Raw genomic sequence first — 26,239 nt, 5'->3', positions numbered from 1 at the left:
TATAAATAACTATGAGATAATATAATGATAAAGGAATTTTTATTGAATTCTTTGTTTCATTATTGCTTACAAAATACTATAACTTGTAATGGAAAAAAATATTATTTTCCAATAAAACTTCGGAACCGATTAATATCCGCTGGATTAGAACTGGTTCTCAGCCATACTGATTTTTATATCCGTGGAAAGCTGATACTAATCCATTCCTGTAGTGAAAAATTTTGTCTCATTCTAAAATGGACCTCATTATTTGTAGATTTTAGGGTAAATAAATCACCTAATTTAATACACGTAATACCTTCCTAAAATTTATTTTTAAATATTTATTATAAACCTTCAATGACAAAGGGAATAGTTGCTTTTACAATATTGCGTAAAGTTGTGAGTAAGATTCCAGTCAAATGCGCTTATTAAGTCTAACTGTTATTAATGTTGACCAAACGCATAGTATGATTAAACGCATATTTAAAAACAGGTTGTACTAATAAGCACCTTTGACTGGAATCTTACTGGTTTTAATCTTATGATTGTACATTTTTATATTCGTAGAAAGCTGGATATAATACGATGCTAGACATAGTTTTTTCGTATGGATGAGAACCGGTTCCTATCCACCGGATTCGAATGAATACGAGAAAGAATATTCCAGTATTCCAGTATGGCGAAACCAATTAATATCCACTGAATCAAAACCTGTTCTCTGCCATACTGAAAAACCATGTATAGCATCGTATTACAGACAATTTCCCATGAAAATTAAAATTAAATTCATGAAATAAGCCCGGGTCTGTGGCTGGTTTAAGAGTACTAGTCCTATGATTTTTAAAAACTAACGAAAATATCCATAATCCTATCATATAAAGTAGTAAGCTTTTTTGTCTGTAGCAAAGGATCTTTCTAACTGCTGAACCGATATGGTTCTCCTTTACAGTGGGGCTTTCTATATGTTCTAAGATGGTTTTAGGCTATCTTATTTTTAAAAATTAGTCTGGGTATGATGGTTTTAGGCTATTTTTATAACCTTAAATATGACTTTTAAAATATAGAGTACTTAGATGCTAGGGACACAGCCGCTAGTTTATATAAAATGTATTCATTTTTAATTGATTTTATTTCTTTAGATGGCTATGATGAAGACAAAATGAAACTTAGGAATGTTTAATCTTGATTAAAATAATTTATTTGCAAAAATAATTTAGGAAGAAAAATATAAAACACTTTATTTTATTTTAAATTAAATCTTTATTTGCAATGGAATTTAGAGTGTTAATTTGTGCAAAATTTTAATTCCTATTTAAATGATCAAAAGTACATCTTTTTACAATCATTCAAATATAGGCCAAAAAAAATTAAGATGAAGGAAATTTGCATAATAGAGAATGACCGAGTATTTAGTAACGGCACTTTTGATATCCAAGAAAATTAACATCTAAAATTCCTTGAAAAGTGTAGGGGGGGGGGGGGGAAAGGTTGAATAACCAACCACGTTCCAACCCCTTCTCGCTAACTAACTATCACAAAGTTTTAAGAAATGTATTAGATTCTATTTCTACCCCCCACCCCCTTTCCCTTCCAATATCGATGACGATGGCATCTCGAAAATTTTTATTTCAATTATTTTACAACTGGTTTAAGGCCTATTAGATGATTTGTATCTGCCCATTGTACAAATTAAGCCCCCTATTAAAGACGTATGAACAGGGAGGAAGGGAGGTGACAATGTATCTAAAATTCATATTTCTGACAGTCTTGGACTTTGGGTACCAGAACACATGCAACTTTTATTATTTTGCCAAATTTCAAAGACTTTGGGTACTAGCGCAAAGAATGCCGCTAAAACAATTATTTCCAAAGCAGAAAACTCTTACTAACCTAACCAATAAAAATACTAGCAGACAATTTGAAAAAAAAAATTCAAAACAAGTATATTTTGGTTTTTAAATAAAATAGTTTTCTTCTGAGAATGGTTGAGATAAACCAGAAATTCTACTGTGATACTTCTGTAACTATCCATTTTAATCAACCCCTAGTCAAATATGAAAACAAACCCCATTTATGCCAGTACTAAGGTCATATCTTTTATGATAAATTACAGACTATTCACAGGAAAATAAGACAGAATAACCTAATGTTAAATACTTTTCTATCAGTGTTTAATAATTTCTTATTATACAAATATAATAAAGATTGCTCCATCTAAACTTTTGGAATTTTCCAGATATATCTGGTTTTGAAGATATTGAGTTAGAACTCTAAAAATTGAATTAATTGCCCATTGTCTCCTCCCTTCCTCTCTGTGTATGAACCTCAATAAAGAAACGCTTTTCTCTTTAATTAAATCAGCTCGTAATATTGGCTGTTGACACTTTTACGAGATTGAATATTATACCAGTGGGAAATATGAATATGATTCAACCTACCAGAGAACTCTTAACTTTGGCGTTCAACTCAGGTTAGATAGATAGATAGATAGATAGATAGATAGATAGATAGATAGATAGATAGATAGATAGATAGATAAATAGATAGATAGATAAATATATATATATATAAATAGAGAGAGAAAGAGAAAGAGAAAGAGAGAGAGAGAAAGAGAGAGAGAGAGAGAGAGAGAGAGAGAGAGAGAGAGAGAGAGAGAGAGAGAGAGAAGGAGAGAAAGAGAGAGAGAGAGAAAGAGAGAGATAGAGAGAGAGAGATTGATAGAGAAATAGTTAATCTAGTATTTGATTCGCAAAATTAAGACCTATCAGGCATAAAATTCAATTTAGTTTTATATATAAATTCAATTTTAAATGTTTTTTTAAGACAAATGACTCAGAATGAAAAGAATGGTAATTAGATTAAAATGAATTTAATAATTTTCTTTACCTTTTATATTTCTTCTATCAATAGTGATAAAAATGGTTATAATTGTACTTGTTTTAGAGACTTGCGACGTGAAATGAGAAGTTGGAAGGGATCAGCAAGTAAGATATTATAATTGTAGAGTAGCTACTCTTTTATTTTTTTTTATTGGGGGGGGGGGGTAAGGTCGTCCACTCGTAATTTTGATGGATATACCAATGAAATAACTCAATCAACAGTTTTATATCAGCTTATACCAATAATGAAAATTAATTTGGAAAAAAATTACGAAACCTATACGTGTTTTTCAGCTGTCGTTAGGGGGCAACACATTGTAAAATTGACGACCTCTCCATTTGCCCCCCAAATATTATTTTAGATTTTTTCGCTTGTTGGTTATACCTATTCCTGGTTTTATATATCTTTTTAGTAGCGAAGTAACTCTACTTATTTTGTCAGTCTGTCAGAATGTCAGTTTGTAACGCTATGGGATATTTTTTCCTAAGATGCTATTCAAGAAAGACTGCTATTTTATTTTTTTGAGAAGAAAAATCATCTAGAGTGTAACTTACTTTGTCAGTCGGTCTGTCAACCATGCTACAAAAAATTAGATTCTTACCAGTATACATCTGCACTATAGCCATATCAGTTTGTCCATCTATGATTTTTTGTGCTTCGCTACTTATGAATGTTGTCATCCTTGTTATTTAGGTAACATTAGAGTAAAACACTGGAGGAAGAAAGGGTTAACTAACTGTATCTCCCCATCGCAACCACCTTGTGCAGTGCAACCTTTCTATTGGGTCATTTAAAATCAACCAATGGTGTCGCTTATGTTAACGAAATAATTTAGAAGCAGACGAAAGAGGTCTTTGAAAAGAGAAGGAAGGTAGTTGTCTGTATATACATCTATACTATAGACCTGTTTAGGTAACTACAGTGTATACGGGATAGAAATAACACTGACAAGACATCTAGTTCCTTTCATGCTATCTGTCTATCTACCAACAGCTATGTTTGTGGTTATGAGTTGGGTAAGTGTTCAATATGAAGCTCTTTATAGTGCCTATAACAAAATGACGTCATACAACACAAATGACCAATGATAGGCCAATACACAGTCTAAATTACCAATGATAGGTCAGTATACATTTTAATTGACCAATGGTAGGGCAGTATGGCGTCATTTTTAAATAGGAACTATAAAAAGCTTCAGCACCTTGGGGCAAAAAAATGGTTTTAATCTTATAATTGTACATTCTATTTATATCCGCGGAAAGCTGATTATAATACGATGCGAGAAATAACTATTAAAAGCTTATAATTAAAATCTTAAAATCATTGATAAAAATATGCAAAATAAACACTATAAAGTTGGTAACTAATTCAGTAAAAGGCTATTTTGCAACAAAAAAATGCAACAGACAGCAAGAAATAAAAGTGGACCGCAACAAGAACCCATATTTTATCTTTTTCCTAAAGCTGTAATGGAAGAAAATAATTAGCTAAAATAAATGTGCTACATATGTATTAGGATATATAACTTGGAAGGAATTTTAATGTTAGGGGGAGAAATCTGCATCAAATTTTAAGGATTTTTATAAAATTCGTTTTTTGTATAATTCTTTATCTAAAAGCGGAAATACAATTTAAGTTAATTAATTTTGACCAATAGGATAGGATAGGTATATTAGAAACTACCTGCGCTCTAATTGGGTGAATGATGTACGACACTTAAGCTTCTCCAATCAGAGCGCAGATAGTTTTCAATCCACCAATCACAGATGTGAAAATTAATAGACTTAAATTGTATTTCCGCTTTTAGATAAAGAATTATACAAAAAAATGAATTTTATAAAAAAAATCCTTAAAATTTGTTGCAGATTTCAAATCTCCCCCTAACATTAAAATTTCTTCCAACTTATATATCCTAATATGTATGTGGTATGTACTATGTTGTACCACACTGCAAGTACATGTGGGTCAGTTTTAAAGTAGACTCTTGCATTTCAATTTATGTGTGCAATTAATCTTCTTTCTTTTATACTTGAAAGATAGGAAACATGATTTACTTAGTTTTTAAATATTCTATAAGTAAAGACCTCATAATTTTGAAGGATTATTTTGGTATAGTACTTTTCGTGACAACTCCCCTTAATGGGCACTTCGTCGTATTTATACAGTAGCTTTTCCCCTATCTCTAGCCCCTATGGGGGGCTTTAACCATGCGAGGCAAATAGCCTATCCCTAAACATTAAAAGCTACTTTAAAAATACAATGAATTGTCCCTAAGAGGCTTGGTCATGAAAGGGACTATACATGATTAATTTATAACTGTCATATCAATGTGTCATTTTAGTAATATTTTAGGAAAAATAGACATATTTATTTAGACAATTTAAAATCACATTTCTCACCTCCTCTCCTTTTTAAAATCTGCTAGAGTTTAAACTAAAGCATACTTTAGATGTTATAAAATTTATTTTTTGCTCATTTTAAGATTCTTTCTCTTTACTCAAACATCGAACTAAAATAAAACTATTAATTATATTTTTAATGTCACTTGTATTAATAATTTTACTTATAATTTATTAAATTCGCATTCTTAGCAGCATTACCTATCATTGTAAAGTATAAAATGATACAAAAATAAGAGAAACATAATGCTAATCTATTTTACTTTTCTCCAGACATTATATAAACTTAAGAGACAAGATTTTGATTTAATGTTTTTGTGTTTGCTAACAGTTGTGTGAAGTATACTAGGTGAAAGAAAGAAACTTTTTCATTAATTAAATGTAGAATCCATGATTTTGAAACAATTGTATTTGAAAGATTTATTGGAGACTTTTAATTTGCAATTTGAAGCCAGAGCCAATTTTTTTTGGTTTTGGAGCCAGGGCACTAAAGTAATAACAGCTTTTTATTTTTTACATCGATGTGTAGCCAGAAGCACACAGTTATACTTTGCTGCTTATAAAAAAAAATATTCTTTTGATAATCAAATTTGATGCCAACTTTTAAACACCTTAATCAGAAAACTATAGCAGCATGTTAACTTTATTATTCTATTTTATCAAAGGGGATGGTTGAATGTTTATTTCATGATTGCCAATAGTGTGGAATTTTTTTGAAGTACAGGGTTCTTCATTTAAAAACACAAATTTTGATTTTTTCAATAAGAGTTGCAAATTATTTCTTATTTTATTAAATTTTGTCATTTTGAAGAAAAAGTTTTAATTAATTAAATTGGTCAAAATTGATTTTCAATAAGCCATAAAAAACGAGTGTCCCTTGAATGTTATATTCTTTAAATGTTTTTATTTTTTAGGTTTCCTTCTTTATTCCTGCTGAAATTGTACAAGTAAGACTTAAAATAGTGAAGCTACTCGACAAGTTATCTGTGTTCGTCTGTCTATCTGTGTTCGTCTGTCTTTCTGCTCACTGTCGAGACCCTATTTTATTATTTTTATTTGAGACAATTTAGTTTTACTAGAAAATATAATAATTTTGGAGTATAGTCTCTTAAGTGGCGTATAGTCTCTTAAGGTGCGTTTTATCGTATTTCCACAATACCATTACCTTTCCCCCTATTTCTAGCCCCTGCGGGGCAATCACCTAATCTATCAAAAGCTACTGGAAAAATACGACGAAACGCCCCTTAAGAGGCGTTGCCACGAAAGAGACTATACCCCAAAAAAATTTTAAGCAATTTCTTGCTTGTAAGCTATTCAAAATTAAGTTTTGCAAATCTAAGATATTAAAGGGTTATGTATTATATTTTGAGTGTATTAAAAGCGAAGCTTTTCTATAATTAGGGTATGTCCGTCCGTACGTCCGTAACGTATAGTTTTTTTGTTAATTTAGGCATGTTAAAATTAACCTATCGATTTCAAACTAGGTAGGAGTTAGGTACAAGTTAGAAAGCGAAGCAGCTCTATAATCGTGAACAGAAAGTCTGTACGTTCATTTACAACTTTTTATGTGATAAATTATCTGATTGATCTGATTTTTGGTATATTGATTTTTTGGACAACAAAGTATGATGTTATACGCGAAACAACTCTATAATAAAGTCATAAAAATGTAAGTATGTCTATAAACAATATCCTGTATTATAGCAGTTTTTCAACAGATCTACTTACAATTTTGTTTCATACGACTTTTATACATTTATATTTTGATTATTCAGTTCTGACACTCTACTCAAGTGTTAATGTTCATATGTCCTACCGTTTCAGAGCTTCGCTTTTATGTATGTTGTCATACTTGTTTTAAATTATATATTTACAATTTTCCTATTCCTGTATACCTATAGCCTTGTACTGATCCATTAAGTATTGTATAGATATAAAATAGATGGATATTGTGACTGGTGAATTTTTGTCGTCAATTAGGTTGCTAATACAGTCCTTAGATATTGGTTTCTCTATTGTCAGGGGAGGGGATATTGTCTATTCATAAGGAGGGGTATCGTTATATTATAGCAAGCTGGGAGAAACATTTTATCAGGATATGCGAGAATATCTCACAATAAACCCGCGACCGTGGCTCAACACGTAGCGCATCCGCTCGTCGTCGGGAAGGTGATAGGTTCGAATCTCGGGCCGACACCGCGTCATGGTTCCTACTGCTGCTATGTCAGATGCGCGACATAAATAGTTAGCGTAGGTGGAATGCCTTGGCCCAAAACAGGCGCAACTCGTTACCATGCACAATTGGGAATTATCAGACAAAGGTCGTGCATCACAGAGAGTTGGTTGTCTGTTGGATGTTACTTAACCTAATATCCTTGGGTGTTTGGACAGAGAAGGGTGCGTAACAGTCATCCTTAGTTCTCCTGGATTTCTGGACCAAGACCTAGACAGTACACCAAGTCGAAAAGGTCCTGGACCGTAATCCCGCCCGTATACGAGGTAATCTCTCATAATATCCAACGTATTTTATATCCATTAGTATCGAGTTTTCAATCATTCTTATTCCATTCATCATAATTTCAATAATAATCATTTGTTGTAGGTAGCGCAACTCAGGAAGGGAGGGAGGGGACAATGGGATGTTTTTAGTATTTAGTCTTCAAAATTTTATAATAATGTTATCTTATTGGTTAACTTAAAAACTTTGGAGACTTTTTAAAATTATGGTTGGTTTGGTTTTTAAAATAAGTGTACAAACGTTTCAACCACTAATTGTAATCTACAGAAGGGACAATTTTGTGTATCATCATTAGGGATGTACATTAATTAACTCTGCAAATACACATTTATAAATAGTAAGTGTACCATACCCCCTACTCTTGATGACCTAAACCGTTCCATGAAACAAGGATGACAACATTCATAAAAGCGAAGCTCTGAAACTGTAGGACAAACGGACACTAACACTTGTATAGTGTCAGAACTGAATAATCAGATTATAAATGCATAAGAGTCGAAGCAAAATTGTAAGTAATGGGGACTATCCACGAACCAGAGCAAGTGATTCTAAGCATATTCCAGCATTGACGCATAGCATTTTTTAGTGAATATACTAGGTTATGTTTAATATTTGCTTTATCGACTAAAAAGTTAGGTTTCACCATGGTTTTATATGAAAAAAACTTTGAAATGTTAAGCAACTTTTAAAGCAATATCATCAAATGTTTTGTTGAGTTCAAAGGACAAAATAAAAAACACTGCAGAAAAGCATCAAATGTTGTAAATTGCAAAAGTACATTAATTTAACTGTTTACAAGTTACCAACCCTTTTTCTAAATATACATTTTTAATCACAATAATATACTTTTGTGTCAAAGCTTTTAAACAACAGTTTGAACTCATCAAAACATTCGATGATATTGCACCAAACAATGCTTAACATTTCAAATTTTTTTCATATAAAACCATGGTGAAACCTAACTTTTTTGTCGATAAAGCAAATATTAAACACAAACCTAGTATATTTACTAAAAAAATACTATGGATCAATGCTGGAAGATGCTTAGAATCACTTGCCCTTGTTCGTGGATAGTCCTCTTTGATGAAAAACTGCTTAATACAGGATAATCTTTATGGACATTTTTAGAGATTTGATAATAGAGTTGCTTCGCTTATAATATTGTACTTTGCTGTCCCAGAAATGAGATCCCCTAAAAAATTTGTAGTTAAAAAAGTAAAAAATCAACAGGTTCAAAATAGACGTACGGAAATTCTGATAATGATTATAGAGTTGCTACGCTTTCTAAATCGTACCTAACTACTACAGGCATCACCCTGCAAAATTTGAAATCGATAGGACAATTCTAACATGCCTAAATTAACGACAAAAGCTATCCGTTCCGGATGAACGGACGGACTGACCCTAATTATAGAAAAGCTTCGCTTAAAAAATGTAAATAATAAAAGTTCAAACCAGTTCTCTTTGACGTTCACCGTTATAAAGTCGAACATACCATAGTTATAGAGTGTCAGGTATGATAAAAAGTTCAAAAGGTCAATAAATTCGGGGAGGGGGGGACATTGGGCTGTTTACTAATCTATTCCCCAAAGTCTTATAAAAACGTTTTCTTATTCGTTGCTTAACAACCTTGGGGACTTTTTATTATTAGATAGTTCATTTAGTTGAATGTCCAAACTTTTCAACAAATTATTATAATCTATAGAAGGGATAATCATTGGGGATGTACATCAATGTATCGGCCATTGTCTTATCCCTTTAGGTCCCTGAAAATCTTTGTCATCAATTAATCAAGTTAACATCAAAGTGATTGGGTCAACAATTTTATCAAACAATGGCATTTACCATAAACTTTACAACTTGAACATATACTTTTCTTGACGAAGCCCAATCTGTCCTACTTTTGGTTTTTTGTGACGTCAAAAAATGAGGGATTATCCATCTCTTTTTTTAGGGATTTTCTTTCCCACTTCTCCTATAATCTCCCTCATTTTTATGACGTCACAGGAATCAGTTCGTCATTTTCTTTTGAAAAACCAGAAATTTTGTTTGGTGATTTCCTTCAAAGTGCCTTGCGAACATAAAACCCCCTACCAAAATATAGATTCAAAAAGTGGGGTGCAGGAGGGGTATTTTTCTTTCTTTAAGTCTAACAACTGCAGGTGGTCCTAACATTAGAGTAAAACACTAGAGTGAGAAAGGGTTAAATAACTGTATCTCCCTATCGCAACCACCTTGTGCAACCTTATATTAACATAGCAAAGTAGTAGAAATTTACCCCTACCTTGGGGGTGCCGTAGGCACCCCCAACCATTTAGAACGGGGGACAAATTTTACCCCCAGGGTAAAAATTTTGGGAGGGGGTAAAAAAAATTTGCAGCGCGCTTCGCGCGCCATTTTAACCCCCCCCTTCAAAAAAGCAAATTACCCCTCCCTTAAAAAAATTTTACCCCCCTAAATAAAAAAGCTTGGACGCCCCTGGTCATATTTTATTGGAAGGGTGGAGATATCCTCCCTCAAAGTAGTTAAACATCTTACTTTGCTCTAAAGAAGAACCATATCGGTTTAGCGGTTAGCGAGATCCTTCGCTACAGACAAAAAAAAGTTTTTAATTGGATAATTCGCTGCATTTTTTTCTCCATCTTTACTTTCTCTATCTGAGAATATAACTTTTAATTTAAAATCTATATTTCTTTCTATACATTTAAATATCTATCTATAAAGTTATCTTTTTTATAAATTTGTAATTTGTTTTCAGGCGCGGATCATACTATTGTTGACATTGTGTCTTGTATTAATCAACATGTTTAACACAACAAGGTAGGGTTATTAATTCCTAAATTCCAATGCAGACAACCAGTCCTTTGCTAATGTCATATGGGTGAGTTGCACCTTGTCAACTCAAGGCTAGACTCTTGGTCCTTCACCTCATACCCGTAGTACAGTACATAGCAAACAACCAACCCTTTGATTGCACGATCTTTATCTTAAGATCTTTTTCATGCATGGTAATGTGTTGCGCCTGTTTGGGGCCAGGGCACTCCTTCTACTCAAACTTTTGGTATTTTGTACCGATCAAAGCAGGTAGGTATCATTGTTAACGTCTTTGGTTTGACGCGGATTTGAATTTGCATATAAAATGCATATATGAAATATAAATCGTTTATACATTATATCGCTTTGACCGGAGTAGCTGAAAATAAATTTTGCAATACTTTGGTTTCTGTTGTACAACTTATAAAATTATTGAACAAGTCGGTAATCAATTTTTAGTTGATCTACATAGGATTTATCGATGCTGTACGTATTGGTGCAAAAAATGGGGACAAATTTCAAATTGTTTTGGCGTGTGACGGCATACCCCCATCTCTTTTCTAGGGGGTTTCTTTCCTCCTTCCCTTTTCTTTCCCCTCACTTGTGACGTAAATAAACAGTCCCGTCAAATCAATTTGAAAATTGTCCCCATTTTTTGCACCAATAGGTACAGCATCAGGATTTATCTCTGAGTCGCACATTGATTTGAGAGAGAGGAAAAGAAAATAAACAAAATTAGAGCTTCAGTTTCACATTATTACTAACACCGCCCCCCCCCCCCTCCCCCTCCCATATCTATTTTTGGATCAACATGGATGACAACATCCATAAAAGCAAAGCTCTGGAACGGTGGGACAAACGAACATTAACACTTGTAGAGTTTCAGAACTGAATAAACAGAATATAAATTTATGAGTCTAAGCAAAATTTTAAAGTATTTATTTTGCAAAAATGCTTAAATACAAAAAAAATTGTTCAAGGACATACCTACATTTTAAGACGTTATTATAAAGATGCTTCGCGTATAACATTATACATTGATATAATAGGAATCATTATTCCAAAAATCAGATGAATATGATAATTATAACACATAAAAAAATTGTTGTTAAAAAGGTTTAAAAAAACATGTTTTAAATGAGGGTAATGACTTTCTGGTAACGATTATGGAGTTATTACGCTTTCTAAGTCGTACCTAACTGTTATAGGAATCATCGTGCATCGGAGGGACTGACCCTAATTATAGAAAAGCTTCGCTTTTAAAGAGTTATGGTACTATTTGAAAGACTAGCGGCTTCGCCCCTAGCCTCTAGGGGCTTTGCCCCAAGAGGTTTTATCAAACAAATTTTTCGTGTTTTAGATTTTAAAGAAATTTTTTTTAAAATTTTTTTTAAGGGGGGAGTATTTTTCATTTTTTGGGGGGGGGTTAGGGGTGTCCTACTTCCCAAAAAAATAGTTATAAACCTTTCCGGGACCTATGAGAAGCTACCCTGTAAAGGAGAACCTGATCGGTTCAGCGGTTAGCGAGATCCTTCGCTACAAACAAACAGATAGACAGACAAACAGACAGACATCGTTCTACTTTGTATTATAGATATTCTAGGACAGGCAATTTCCCCAGACAAAAAAAAGATTCTTAAAAATAAACTGAATTACCAACCAACAGAAATTGTCAATTAATTTGGAGGTGGTCTTTTTTTAATGTCTTGATTAAAGTATTTGGGATACTATTAGTTTGTGTCATAATATTTTGTTTTTTTCTAATAACCTGGACAACAAATTTGATTTTGGTCTCGAGCACTAATTGAGGAGTAGAGCGTCTTGATAATTCCTTATTCCCCTTTTATAATGGATATAGAATATACGTGGATATTTTGACAGGGGAAAAATTATTGTCAATTTATTTTGCTAATATGTAAATCTTTGTAAGTAACTTTACAAAGTGACGTCATTAAAAATGAGGAATTATCCATATCTTTTTTAGTGGTTTTCTTTCACACTTCTCCTCTCATCTCCCTCATTTTTATGACGCCACATGGCTGATTTATAGACACTTTAAAAAGTTACTCTAACTCATTTATTGGTCAGTTCGATCATCTAGTTTTGGGGAAGAAGATGGAGTAAATGGAGTGGAAGAAGTAATCGTTATTTAAGCAGTTGCGTGTTTCACTTTAATAGTAATAATAATTCCGTTCCTAATCTCAAATCATATTAATGAGTTGGAAGCTACTATTAAACTTACTTTGTCTGCCCGACTATCCTTAACGCTGTGAATAGTTTTAGAAGATAAGATGGTATATTGCGTTGGTGTTGGGGGGGGGGAGGGCGGGGGGGTTGTTGGAGGAGTTTTGTATTCCACTTAACCCTTAACCCTTCCCCTCCGGTTTTTTTTCTATCTCATTTTCTGTGTGTGAAAGATAAAGAGCCCAAACTGCGTGACTTTTTAAATATGGGTGTGACACATAACTGAGAGTTGGAATTTTTTGAATATATACAGGATGCCAGCAAACCTGGCAGGGTCATCCAGGTAAAGAGCAAAAATATTTTTTTGACTTAAACAAAGCAATTAATCTTACCAAAATACTAAAATATCCTCTAGTAGTACAACCTCATATGAAATAAAGGTGTTCAAGTCAATTTCAGGTTCCAGGTATGATCCTGCAGGTCCTGATCCTCCAGGTCTCCAGAAATCTTTAAAGGGCTCCTGTGGCCTCATTTTTTGACTTAGAGACGTCAAATTTTAAACTTAAGCTTTCCTTACATGTCTACATGACGTATTAAAATTTCATAAAGATCCGCCGCCGTTTTCCCGCCGACTGACAAACCCTCTTCTCACAAAAAATAAATTTATACAATCCCAACGGGTTTTAATTTGAGGCTTATTCGCGGCTAACGCGCAGCTGCCGAGCCCTGCGTATAACTATTAAAGTTATAGTTCAGTAAAGCATATCTTATGGCTATAAAAATCAAATAGAATTATAATGTTTTAGGTTGAATATTCCGGTTGCTAGTTCAGTTACAGCATTAGAAATATGGTTCTTGGCTTGTATATTTATAGGTAAATAATCTTATTATTAGAAATATGGTTCTTGGCGTGTATATTTATAGGTAAATAATCTTATCATTAGAAATATGGTTCTTGGCGTGTATATTTATAGGTAAATAATCTTATTATTAGAAATATGGTTCTTGGCTTGTATATTTATAGGTAAATAATCTTATCATTTTATGTAGTTCTTGGCTTGTATATTTATAGGTAAATAATCTTATTATTTTATGTGGTTTACTCTTTCTCCCAAATATTATTAGCTACTAATTTTACAAGTTTAATTGCAAGATTTTTTAATTGCAATTGGTCTAACCTTTAAACACTTTCACTAATTCTATTCCTTTTCCCGTATTGCTTGGAAACCGATTAATATCCGGTGGATTAGATCCGGTTTTCAGCCATAATGAAAAATGATGTCTAGAATCATATTATATCCAGTTTTCTACTAATATAAAAATATACAGTTATAAGATTATAACCAGATTTTTAGCCCGTGCTTTCGGCATCTCGGGGATAAAAAAATAGTTTTAAGCTTATAATTGTACATTTTATATCCGTAGAAAGCTGGATATAATACAATGCTAGACATAGTTTTTTCGTATGGATGAGAACCGGTTCCTATCCACCGGATTCGAATGAATACGAGAAAACTATATCTTTTTCTCTGTCTCTATTTTTTTTCTCAAGAATTCATTATCCCTCCTTTTTTTAGTTTTGATTATATTATCAGATGTATATATACATATATTAATTAGCATTATAAAGTTTTGTTTTTTTTGTTTACAATATATTATTATTTTCAGTGTTCTTATCTCTAGCTGAATATGCCTTCATTTTGAAGAAAAGTGTCAGGTTAGATAAAATAATTTGATTGCAATAATTTACTATGATTATTTTTAGGATGTCGCCTGGAACCCTCTAGGGGCACTTAAAGATAGGGGGGATTCGACACACTACCCACCTTTCACATTAGTTTTAAAGATTTAAAGAAAAACATTTTTTTGTGGGGGGGGGAAGTTTTTTTCTTGGGACGATTTCTCTTAGGAGGGTGGAGATAACTTTCCCCAAAATAGTTATAAGGACATAAAAGAAGCTTTACTGTAAAGAACAATATTGGTTCAGCAGTTATTAAGATTCTTCGCAACAGACAAAAAAGTTTGATACTTTATGTAATAAATTGGAATTGTTAGTTTACATTGAAATGGTCTGTTTTAGCGTTTTTATAGTTGATTTTAGAAATTGATTATTGAACGATTTAAGTTTTATTTGCATTTTTTATAATCAATGACACATAAGGTCCAAATGATGATATATAAATAGAAGATTATCTTTTAAGCTAGAATTCTTAAATTTTATAATCCTTTTTTCGTATTCATTCGAAACCGATAAATATCAGGTGGATTAGAACCGGTTCTCATCCATATTTAAAAATTATGTCTAGCCTTCGGCATCTCGGGCATAAAAAACTGGATTTATAATTATACTTTTTATATCCGCGGAAAATTGTTTATAAAAACTATTACCTCTATTACCTAAACTTAAAGTTTTTTCAAAGATGCGTCTTGGGCTTCCATTCAAATAAAAACAAAATTCATTTTCGGATAAGGATAATTTTTTTAAAAATTAAACTATATTTAGAAGGCATGTAATATGGAAAAACATTAAACTTTATTCTTTAAATAACTTAAGAAACAAGCAGGTATTTTGTTAAATTTTATTTTGTTAAGATTGAAATATGAAGATATTTATCCCTATACACTTATGGTATACGGTCAGCTGAATTTTAGTTTCCGATTTTATACGTATCACCATCATCCTATCTCAATATTTACGACTAGCTAAAAAAGCTTTAATCTTCAAAAAAATCTAAATTAGAAAAATTAGAATTTTGAATGTATAATAAGTCGTCATATTATTTTTTTTTTAAATTAATGATGATTTAGCTGAAGATACCTTTTTGCAATAGTTGGGTTATTTGTCGTACAAATTCGGAAATAAGGGAACAAATTAGAAATCAATTTTCAGTTGATCTAGTATACATACATAACCTAAAAGTTTTAGTTTTGATATATGGATGTATGGGTATGCCTCCTCTGAAGATGTATGAGTATCCCTTCTCTCGAGTAAAACTTCAATTTTGCACTTCATGGCAATGCTACTCAATAATTTACTTTGTCATTTAGCATAATTCTTACTCGACCGTCTGTTAAGCCAGTCCTTATTATTCTGCTTTTTACTTTAGGCCTAGGTCACCAAAACATTTAACCCGTATTACATGATTGCCAGTATGGCTTTAAAATTGATTGATATCCGATGGATTAGAACCGGTTCTGAGCAATACTGAAAAATCATGTAAAGCATTGTATTACAGACAATTTTCCACAAATAATCAATTAAAACTCTTATAAACATTACCTGTTTTGTTAGCCCTGGCCTTTTCATTTCAATATCCGCGGAAAGCTGTCCATAATACGATGCAATAAATAAATATTTCTTTATTTTTCTGGCCTTCAAATTAAGATTAAATGACATTTTGCGAAACATAAATGTTTATTATCTGTGAGGTTTATTGTGTTTCAATTTGAATATAAAAAATCCTGTAATAACATTGATACATGAATAACATAAATAAACTGAAATTGGATATATACATATATATATATGTGTGTGTGTATGTGTGCGTTATAAAATTTATTTAGAAGTATATTTACTTAAACTGAATTAAAATTTCACAGCGAGACCAAACTTTTCTAAGCAAAACAAATTGACGACGGAAAATACAAGAATGTAAAAAGTCACTTTCATCGTTGACAAGTATTTCTTTTTCCAGTGTGGCTTGGATTTTTTGTTTTAATATCCACGAAAACCTGTCTATATCACGATGCGATAAATAACTATTCATCGTTAATTTAAATTTTAACGAAGGTGCACCGTTCGAATCTAGACCACACTTCGTTATACCAGAAACTTGTCTCTTCTATGTAAACCAAAATCCTTGTTGAAGTATTTGTTCAATTCCGGTTTTTGGTTATTCTTCGGGGAGGAAGGTGCGTAATAACGACCGCCCAACCCCAAAATAAAGCCACTAAAATTGTATGTATGTTTTTAAAAGTGGCATTTTTAAAATTGTCATCAATGGTGTATTTTTCTGATAACCTAGACAACAAATTTGATTTTGGTCTCTAGCACAAAATGAAGAGAAAAGCTAACATTAACATCTTTTATTGACCAGCTCGTTCATTCAGTAGAAGGGGAGGGGATTGAATAATGATATAGTGGGGGAAAGGGTGAGATTATTTTATTTTTAGCCTGCTACAAGTTTAACTGTAATGGATTACATGATAATATGGTGTAAGATCCAAGTAATAATAAATCCATTTAAGTAAGTAAACAGCGATTTTGCAACCTTATGAAAAAATGTAGTAGATGGTAACTTTGCCAGGGACCACACATATATCACGGCCACTAAAACTGCACACTGGGTTTTGTTCTACATATATTTCCTATTCTGGTATTTATCTTATATATAGTGTCCATTTAAAATAGTAGGAACTACAATTTTAGCGCGAAATCAATATTTAAATATTATTGCTTGGATGTTGATCGTGTGACGTTCATCGTTGCATTATGAGAAATGCCATCACCACTAAACAGGCGCAAATAAATACTATCCACAGTTGAAATGTACCAAGAAGAGTGAGGGAACATTAGACTGTAAATTATAATGGTCCCCAAAGTTCTATGAACACGTTAAATCTTGGCTTCAATGCTATGGGTACTAGCAGTGTGTAGACTTTTTCACCAGTAATTTCATTACAAAAGGGGTGTTTTCAACATAAATTGTTCTTCTATTTATCATTCATTGTCTTATCGCTTTAGATCCCTGTCAGCTTCTACCAACAATGAAATTAATTCGAAAAAAATCACGAAACTTGTTTTTCAGCTGTCGTTGGGGGGCAACACATCGTAAAATTGACGACCTCTCCATTTGCCCCCCAAATGATATTTTAGATTTATTTCGCTTGTTGGTTATACCTTATTCTGGATCCCTGTGACACAAAGAAAAAGTATTTGCTATAACTGGTATTAATCAAAACACTAAAACAAATAATGTATTTTTTAAATCCTTTTAAATAACTGTGAAATTTTAATTGTTATTATTATTATTTGATTTAAAACAGTAAGAACTTTAAGTTAAAATTAATAAAATAGTTATTTTTTTCAGTTTTGTAAGTAAACCTATTTATCTTAATGTAGACTTTTTTACATAAGAGACACTTTAAATAAGAACTACATTTCTAATTCTTTATAATTATAAGCGTGTTTACTGTTTAGAGCATTTGAATTATATTTAGCATTAACAGAATCCATTTTTAACTTTTAATAAATTAAAAAAACCTTAAAAATCAGCTCAACAATTGAAATTTACATTTTTCTGAAAAGACCAATATTTAAATCCAGATATAAAATATACGTGGATATATTGACAGGCGAAAGTTTGTCATCAATTTAGAACCTTACATAGATCTCATACAGTACTGGTCAGTTCTTTCATACAGTAGGAGAGAAGGGGATGGGGAATATCGTTGTTTTAGCCAGCCGCGAGTATAACTTTATTACAGTACATGAAAATTTGTTGCAACATCGAAGTAGTAATATGTCCTCATTTATGTCTAGTGCTATTCTTTGGGCCTTAATTATATAGTAAGACAAACGGACGGACAAAAACAGGCTTAGAGCACAAAAATTATCTTGGCTAAATGTGTACATAATGGCCATTTCTTACCAAACTATTCATTACATTTCTTGGAACTAAAAGAAAATTTGCTTTGTTTCTAACTTCCAGGTTTCAGTGATTTTGTTTAATATTCGTTTTATTTTAACAAATATAACAAATCTTTAAATCATATTAAAAGAAAATTAAGATTTGTAAAGTGTTAAAACATAATTGCAGAATTGTAATTTAGAGGTATAAATTAAATTATATATAAATTGTGTTGCGTAAATACAAGATACTATTAAAGGACATCCAAAACTTTTTAGCAATTAATTATTGTAAAGTTTCACTAAAAATATTATACATTGCTCCAAAAATAGAAATTAAATCATTAAAAAAATTTTGGTAAAAATTAACATTAAAATGCTTTAAATGAACATACAGACTTTATGGTAGAAATTATAGACCTGCTACGCTTCATAAATCGTTCCTAATTGCTACAAGAATTATAATAGAAAGTGTAAAATAAAAAAAGAATTTTAACATTGCTAAATTAACTATAAGAGCTGTCCGTTACATAAAGATAGACGTAAATATAATGAATGAAAAGGTTCCTTTTCAAAAATCCATACAAATTTAGATTTTGAAAGCTGTCTGGAAGATGTAGATTATAATAGGCTGCGCAAACACTCTCATATTTTTCCTTGTATAGGCAAAACGAGGGAGAGAAGAAGAAATTCCTAGCCATGAAAAATCTGGAGACTAGGGAAAGATTTAGAAGAAACACATCTAGAATAATTAAGGTAAATTAAAATTTGGCGCGTCCGCTAGTTGTCGAGGACTAAGTTTAGAGTCTAGATCAATTAATAAATTAAGAAGGTGCTTACATTTATCAGTAAGAGGAATGACTTCGTCTGTTAAAGGCAATCAAACTTCCTTTGCAATACGTTAATAAGTTTATAGAACTTAAAATAGAAATGCCAGGCAATTTGTATATTATACAAACGCTTTTGTAAAGTCAAAAAGACAGAAATTAAATTAAATTGAGCATTGTACTGCTACTGCTCTGCTACTTAATAATAAATATTGGAGTAACCTGTAATTATTCAGTATAAGAACTTCCAGAAAAATGTTGCTAAGTCAATGAGCTTGTTTTTGCTGATAACAGACAAACGGCGAAACGGATCGATTATTCTTCTTACAAAAAATGCGCGAAAAAGACTTATTTTTTGGTGTTGTTTTTTTAGCAAAGCCTTGCTGTGCACCTTTGGATCTTGGTTATTCCAGATTATTTATAGACCTTCTTATGTTGCTTAACACGGTTAGCAGTAATGACATGAATGTTCAGCCGTTTGGAAGCTAGCAACCTTTAAAGTTCTTAGTTTTTTTTATAGATAACCGATACCAGGAATATTTTACTGTGAACTGAACTATATAAAAATATTTATTTAATTTCAGATGCACCGCTCTCAATCCGTGAATTGCACTAGTTGAAAATAGTTATTTAATTTTAGATGCACCGCTCTCAATCCGTGAACTGCACAGATAAGAATATATATTTTATTTCAGATGCAACGCTCTCAATCCGTGAACTGAACTATATAGAAATATATATTTAATTTCAGATGCACCGCTCTCAATCCGTGAACTGAACTATGTAAAAATATTTATTTAATTTTAGATGCACAGCTCTCAATCCGTGAACTGCACTAGATAAGAATATATATTTAATTTCAGATGTACCGCTCTCAATCCGTGAACTGCACTAGATAAGAATATATATTTAATTTCAGATACACCGCTCTCAATCCGTGAACTGAACTAGTTGAAAATATCTATTTAATTTCAGATGCACCGCTCTGAATCCGCGAACTGCACCAATTAAAAATATTTATTTAATTTCAGATGCACCGCTCTCAATCCGTGAACGGCACTATATAAAAATATTTATTTAATTTCAGATGCACCGCTCTCAATCATCCGTGAACTGAACTAGATAAGAATATTTATTTAATTTCAGATGCACCGCTCTCAATCCGTGAACTGCACTAGATAAGAATATTTATTTAATTTCAGATGTACCGCTCTCAATCCGGGAACTGAACTATATAATAATATTTATTTAATTTCAGATGCACCGCTCTCAATCCGTGAACATGCTGCCATTGAATAATTCTTTCAACTCTGCATCATCAATTCATAAACCCATAGAAACTAGGAAGAGGGTAAATGTTTATTATTATAGTATGTTGTCTTTCTGTCCACTACGGTCTCAAAAACGGTAATAAAATTACACCTTTCTGCTGTCATAAACACAGTTTTACTGTCAAGTTCACACCCATAAAATTCAAGTATGCTGTCAAATTCACAGTTTTGATGACAAAAATACACCTACTTTTAAATTAATATTAATTATAAATATTTTGACCAAGTTGTTAAAACTTATAACTATTAATAACAGTTAAATCAATCTACACAACAATAATTCTAAACTTTTCAAAAGAAGGTAACAGACAAATATTGGATACACTAATATAAGAAAAATCTTGTTTTTACTTAACCCATTAGTGCCGAGCGCCACTTTTATGGGCCGATCGAGCTGAAAATCTCAGGGAAGCTTTATAATGGTCAAAACGGAATTCCAATTTTTTTGTTTTGCTCTAGTGGCGTGCACAGGAAAGTTTCGAATCAGTATAAATACACATATTTTTCTATATGTAATAGATGTAATAAATATTATGGATAAATAAGTAGGTATAAATTTAATAGATATATATTTGTCAATATGTAGGTGTATATTTGACAAATTATAAATCTTATAGATGTATTTTTGTCAATATGTAGGTGTATAATTGACAGCAAAACTGTGAATATGCCAGTGCAATAACTGTATTTTTGTCATACCCCCTAAAAACGCAGGTGTGAATTTGACAGTAAAACTGTGTTTATGACAGCAAATCACTGTGTTTATGACAGTAATATCACTGTATTTTTGCTAGTGTTATTTTCTGCTTATGAAGCTGAAACACTCTACAAATGTTAATATTCGTTTGTCCTACCCTATGAATTAAGAGCTTTGCTTTTGTGGATGTTTTCATCATTGTTAATATGCTAATAATGTATTTTATTTCAGGAATATAGTGACCTATTGGATTCCAAGTCTCGAGTCATCTTCCCAATTCTATTTTCAGTGTTCAATGCTTGTTACTGGTCATATTTTCTTATTCTAAGTTTATCTTAATCCTTCTTCGAAACCGATTAATATCCGCTGGATTTCCGGTTCTTAGCCATAATGAGAAATCATTTATAGCATCGTATTACAGACAATTTGATTTATTACAGACAATTTTCCTTAAATAACTAAATAATAAAATGGTTTTAATCTGATATTTTTTTTATTTTAATATCCACGAAAAACTGTCGATAATACCATGCGATAAATAACTGTTATTTTGTATTGTTAGTAGCCGAATGAAGTTGAGGGTTCTTCAATGTTTATTGCAATGAAAAACAAGGATGACTACACCCACAAAGGCGAAGCTCTAATAGCAGACGGTAGGACAAACGAATATAAACACTTGTAAGTGTAAGAACTTAAATGCGGAAAACAAATTTATAAGTCTAAACAGAATTGTAATTTGAAACAAAAATGTTTAAATACAGTATACTGTTTAAGGACGTACTTATATTCTATTTGGTTATAATATTGTACCTTTTTGTCCTAGAAATAATTATTTTAAAAATCAGATGAATAGAATAATTATATTATTAAATAATATACATACGTACGGAAGGACGTTCGGAAATAGCCTTTTTATATAAAAAGCTTCCCTTTTTTAATAGTTCTATCAAATTTTGAGTTGCTCCTCCTAGTGAGACATTTAAACTGCAAAAGCAACCAGCAGTGTCTAATAGAAAAATTACGTCATACAATAAAAATAACCAATGACAGGCCAGTATATATACCATTGGTCAATTACAATGCTTACTGGCCTATCATTGGTCCTTTTTATCGTATGACGTAATTTTTATTAGGTACTATAAGCTTCTTCTTTTAAAAAGCATTTTTTTTCCTTTATTTTTTTTATATAATTTTTCAACTTTTCTTTCCGACTTAAATTTAATTTGTTTTAATATTTGAATCAAATTTCATGTAATTCTTAAAAAAATTATTTTATACTATAATATTGTTTTATTATTAGAATTCAATAAATATTAATAAATGAATATTTTTGTGAGGAGCAAAGCTACTCTATAACTAGAATTACAGTTTAACAGTTTCGTATTAGCTGTATTATTTAATATGAAATCTATTAAATCAAGATTTAATTTTAAAATTTCTTGAAATATTTTCGTTGACATAAGTTGAAATTGCCTTTAGTTTTTTTTATTTTATTATGGTATCCAATTCTTTGATAGAGAGTGGTATGAACAGTAAGATATATAAGTTGGAAAGAATTTTAATGTTAGAGGGAGATTTGAAATCTGCATCAAATTTTAAGAATTTCTATAAAATTCTTTTTTTGTATAATTCTTTATCTAAAAGCGGAAATACAATTTAAGTTAATTGTTTTTGACATCTGTAATTGGTAGATTGAAAATTATCTGCGCTCTGATTGGAGAAGCTAAAGTGTCGCACATCATTCAACCAATTAGAGCGCAGGTAGTTTCCAATCCACCTATCCTATTGATCAAAATTTATGAACTTAAATTGTATTTCCGCTTTTAGATAAAGAATTATACAAAAAAAAAGAATATTATAAAAAAATGCTTAAAATTTGATGCAGATTTCAAATCTCCCTCTAACATTAAAATTCCTTCCAACTTATATATCCTAATGAACAGAGTTTTGAAAGAGGGTGGAAAACAGGTGAAAGCAGGCCTTTCAAATTTCCAGTGTAAGGGAGGTGTTCACAACCCCCTGTTCTTCCTTTCTTCACGCTTATGCTCTAATTTTGCCAAGAGGCGTGCACAGGACTTTGAAAGAGGGGTGTAAACCTTAAGGGGTTGAAAAGAGTGGAAGCCAAACTTTCCTCACTCCCCTTTTCGCACGCTCATGCTTTAATATGGCCCAATCTTAATTTTCCGTCAGCTGAATCTTAGTTTCCGATTGTGTACATAGCACTCTCATCCTATCTCAATATTTACTGCTAACTAAAAAAGCTTCAAACTTCAAATTTCAAATCGTTTATACACTATATCGCTTTTCTATTTGACAGGAGCAGCTGAAAACAGACTTTGCAACAGTTAAGTTATCTGTTGTACAACTTCGGAAATTAGGGAAGAAATGGGTAATCAATTTTCAGTTGATCTAATTTTCATATATGTGCACATTTATGTAACCTTATCAGACTATTATTAACAGATTCAATAAATTGATTGTTGATTATTTAGGTCAAATTTGAGACATATTTAGGTTGGACTATTCATAAACTATAAAAAAATGTACCAAAATGAAACCACAAAAAGAAAATTTGTTTTAAAGGGATTTAAATGGCAAAGACAAAGGCCGATAAATTTATGTACATCCCCATTGATGTTACACAAAATTACACCTACTGTAGATTACAGTTAGTGATTGAAACGTGTGGACACTGAACTTAATAAACCAACCAATCAAAATACATTTAAAATCCCCAAAGTTTTGAAGTCAACGAATAAGAAAACGTTATTATAAAACTTTGGGGACTAGTATAATAAACAGCGTAATATCCCCTCTCTCCCCAACTGAACTGAACTCACACATTTCACTACTTAGGTATTATTAAAACAAGCCTGTAATAGCAATGTTTGAATCGTTCTAATACTTGAAATGAACATTCTATCCTACCTTTAATGTAAGACAAAATTGAATTACAGTTAAATACATCAAACTAATTATAATTAGAAGACACTGTATAGACTGAATAATTTCATTATATGCTTATAAATTAAGCCAAATAAATTAAGAGCAAGATTCCTATGTTTTTCCTAAATAGTAATAAATGTTTATCAGTATCTCAATCAGTTTTTTTTGTTTAAATATCTGCCTGTATGTTTTTACATTTGTTGGTTTAACTGTTTGTCAATCTGCCTGCCCATCTTACTTTCTATTTGTCTGTCCATTTGTCTGTCCATTTGTCTGTCTTTTTGTCTGTCCATTTGTCTTTCTACTGTCTGTCTATCCGTCTGTTCACCTGTCTGTCCGTTTGTTTGTCTGTCCATCTATCTATCTGTCCATCTATCTATCTGTCCATCTATCTATCTGTCCATCTATTTATCTGTCCATCTAATTCTCTGTTCTTCTATCTATCTGTCCATCTATTTATCTGTCCATCTATCTATCTGTCCATCTATCTATCTGTCCATCTATCTATCTGTTCTTCTATCTATCTGTCCATCTATCTATCTGTCCATCTATCTATCTGTTCTTCTATCTATCTGTCCATCTATATATCTGTCCATCTATCTATCTGTCCATCTATCCATCTATTCATCTATCTATCTGTCCATCTGTCTAGCTGCCCATCTATCTATCTGTTCATCTATCTATCTGTCCATGTATCTATCTGTTCTTCTATCTATCTGTCCATCTATATGTCTGTCCATCTGTCTGCCCTTCTCTCTGTCAATCATACAGTCTATCTAGGTATCTATCTTTCTGTCCATCTATATATCTGTCCATCTATCTATCTGTCCATCTATCTATCTGTTCATCTATCTATCTGTCCATCTATCTATTTGTTCTTCTATCTATCTGTCCATCTATATGTCTGTCCATCTGTCTGTCCTTCTCTCTGTCAATCATTCAGTCTATTTATCTTTCTGTCTATCTGTTCATCTATTGATCATACTTTTTTAGTCTTTTCTTCTGTCTGTCTATCTATTTATCCATCTTACTGTGTATTAGTTTCTCTTTGTTGTCCATTTGTCTGTCTATCTGTTTGTCCAGCTGTCTGTTAATTTGTCTGTCTTTGTGTTGTCCATCTATCTGAATATCTTTCTGTCTGTCCATCTGTCTGTTAATTTGTTATCCATATGTTATCCATTGGTATGTTTATCTGTGCCTTACAAGATGAAAACCTTAGAAGTAATACATTAAGTTGCTATGTAGAAACATTATCTGACTAATTTCTACATCTGTATTTAGGCAAATATTAAGATTATTATTTTTCAACAAAAAATGCATAAAGTTGTGATTAAAATGATAGTAAAAAAAGAGTTGGGTATAGTCCCTTTCGTAGCAACGCCCCTTAAGGGGCGATTCGTCGTATTCACAGCAGCTTTTCTCCTTTTTCTAGCCCCTTCGGGGCAATCACCTAACCTAACCTAAAATAACCGATCAAAAGCCATTTGGAAAAAACGACGAATCGCCCTTAAGGGGCTTTGCCACGAAAGGGACTATACCCAAAGAGCCAAATTATTTAGTATATTTTGACGGAAACGGAATATATTTTTGTCTATATTCAAAACTAAAAAATGATACAAATCAAGAAATATATTGTTTTATGTATCATGATGCATTGTATAAAATTTGAATATGTTATGATGAAAGAATCATATTCTGTTTATATTTTTATTAAATTTATTTTCAATTCTATATTTGCAAACATCTCTTTATATTTTCTCACTTTTCTCTGTAGGCGGATTTTCAAGCAAAAAATCCATCAAAATATATCAGCTGAAAAAAAATTAAGGAAATTATGATTTCATTACAATTTCTGGCTCTATTTACATAAAAAAAAACAGATTTTTAGAATTTTTAAAAGCGAATCTTTTCTATAATTAGGGTCGATCCGTCCGTCCGTCCGAGACAGATAGCTTTTATTCGTTAATTTAGGCATGTTAGAATTGTCCTATCGATTTCAAACTTTGCATAGTGATTCCTGCAGTAGTTAGGT

The 26,239-nt window shown here is 31.7% G+C and overlaps 1 protein-coding gene across 1 annotated transcript in view; it reads left to right on the top strand.

The window, feature by feature from the left end:
* Positions 1-21,666, top strand: part of LOC145330271 (glutamate-gated chloride channel alpha-like) — a 52,408-nt gene extending 30,742 nt beyond the window's left edge. The window contains exons 8-18 of the mRNA XM_080174900.1: positions 1,122-1,152; positions 2,393-2,452; positions 2,926-2,966; positions 3,775-3,878; positions 6,176-6,208; positions 10,538-10,599; positions 13,584-13,651; positions 14,446-14,494; positions 19,072-19,162; positions 20,492-20,584; positions 21,493-21,666. Coding sequence (XP_080031026.1) covers positions 1,122-1,152; positions 2,393-2,452; positions 2,926-2,966; positions 3,775-3,878; positions 6,176-6,208; positions 10,538-10,599; positions 13,584-13,651; positions 14,446-14,494; positions 19,072-19,162; positions 20,492-20,584; positions 21,493-21,600 — 740 coding nt within the window. The 3' untranslated portion in view covers positions 21,601-21,666. The remainder of the gene's footprint in view (positions 1-1,121; positions 1,153-2,392; positions 2,453-2,925; positions 2,967-3,774; positions 3,879-6,175; positions 6,209-10,537; positions 10,600-13,583; positions 13,652-14,445; positions 14,495-19,071; positions 19,163-20,491; positions 20,585-21,492) is intronic.
* The last annotated feature ends 4,573 nt before the right edge of the window (positions 21,667-26,239 follow it).

Source organism: Acartia tonsa, chromosome 10 (assembly GCF_053477335.1).
Source record: "Acartia tonsa isolate MP-2025a chromosome 10, ASM5347733v1, whole genome shotgun sequence".
In the NCBI taxonomy this organism is placed as follows: Eukaryota; Metazoa; Arthropoda; class Copepoda; order Calanoida; family Acartiidae; genus Acartia; species Acartia tonsa.
Note: the sequence above shows the minus strand (reverse complement) of the source record. Positions and strands in the feature narration are given on the sequence as shown.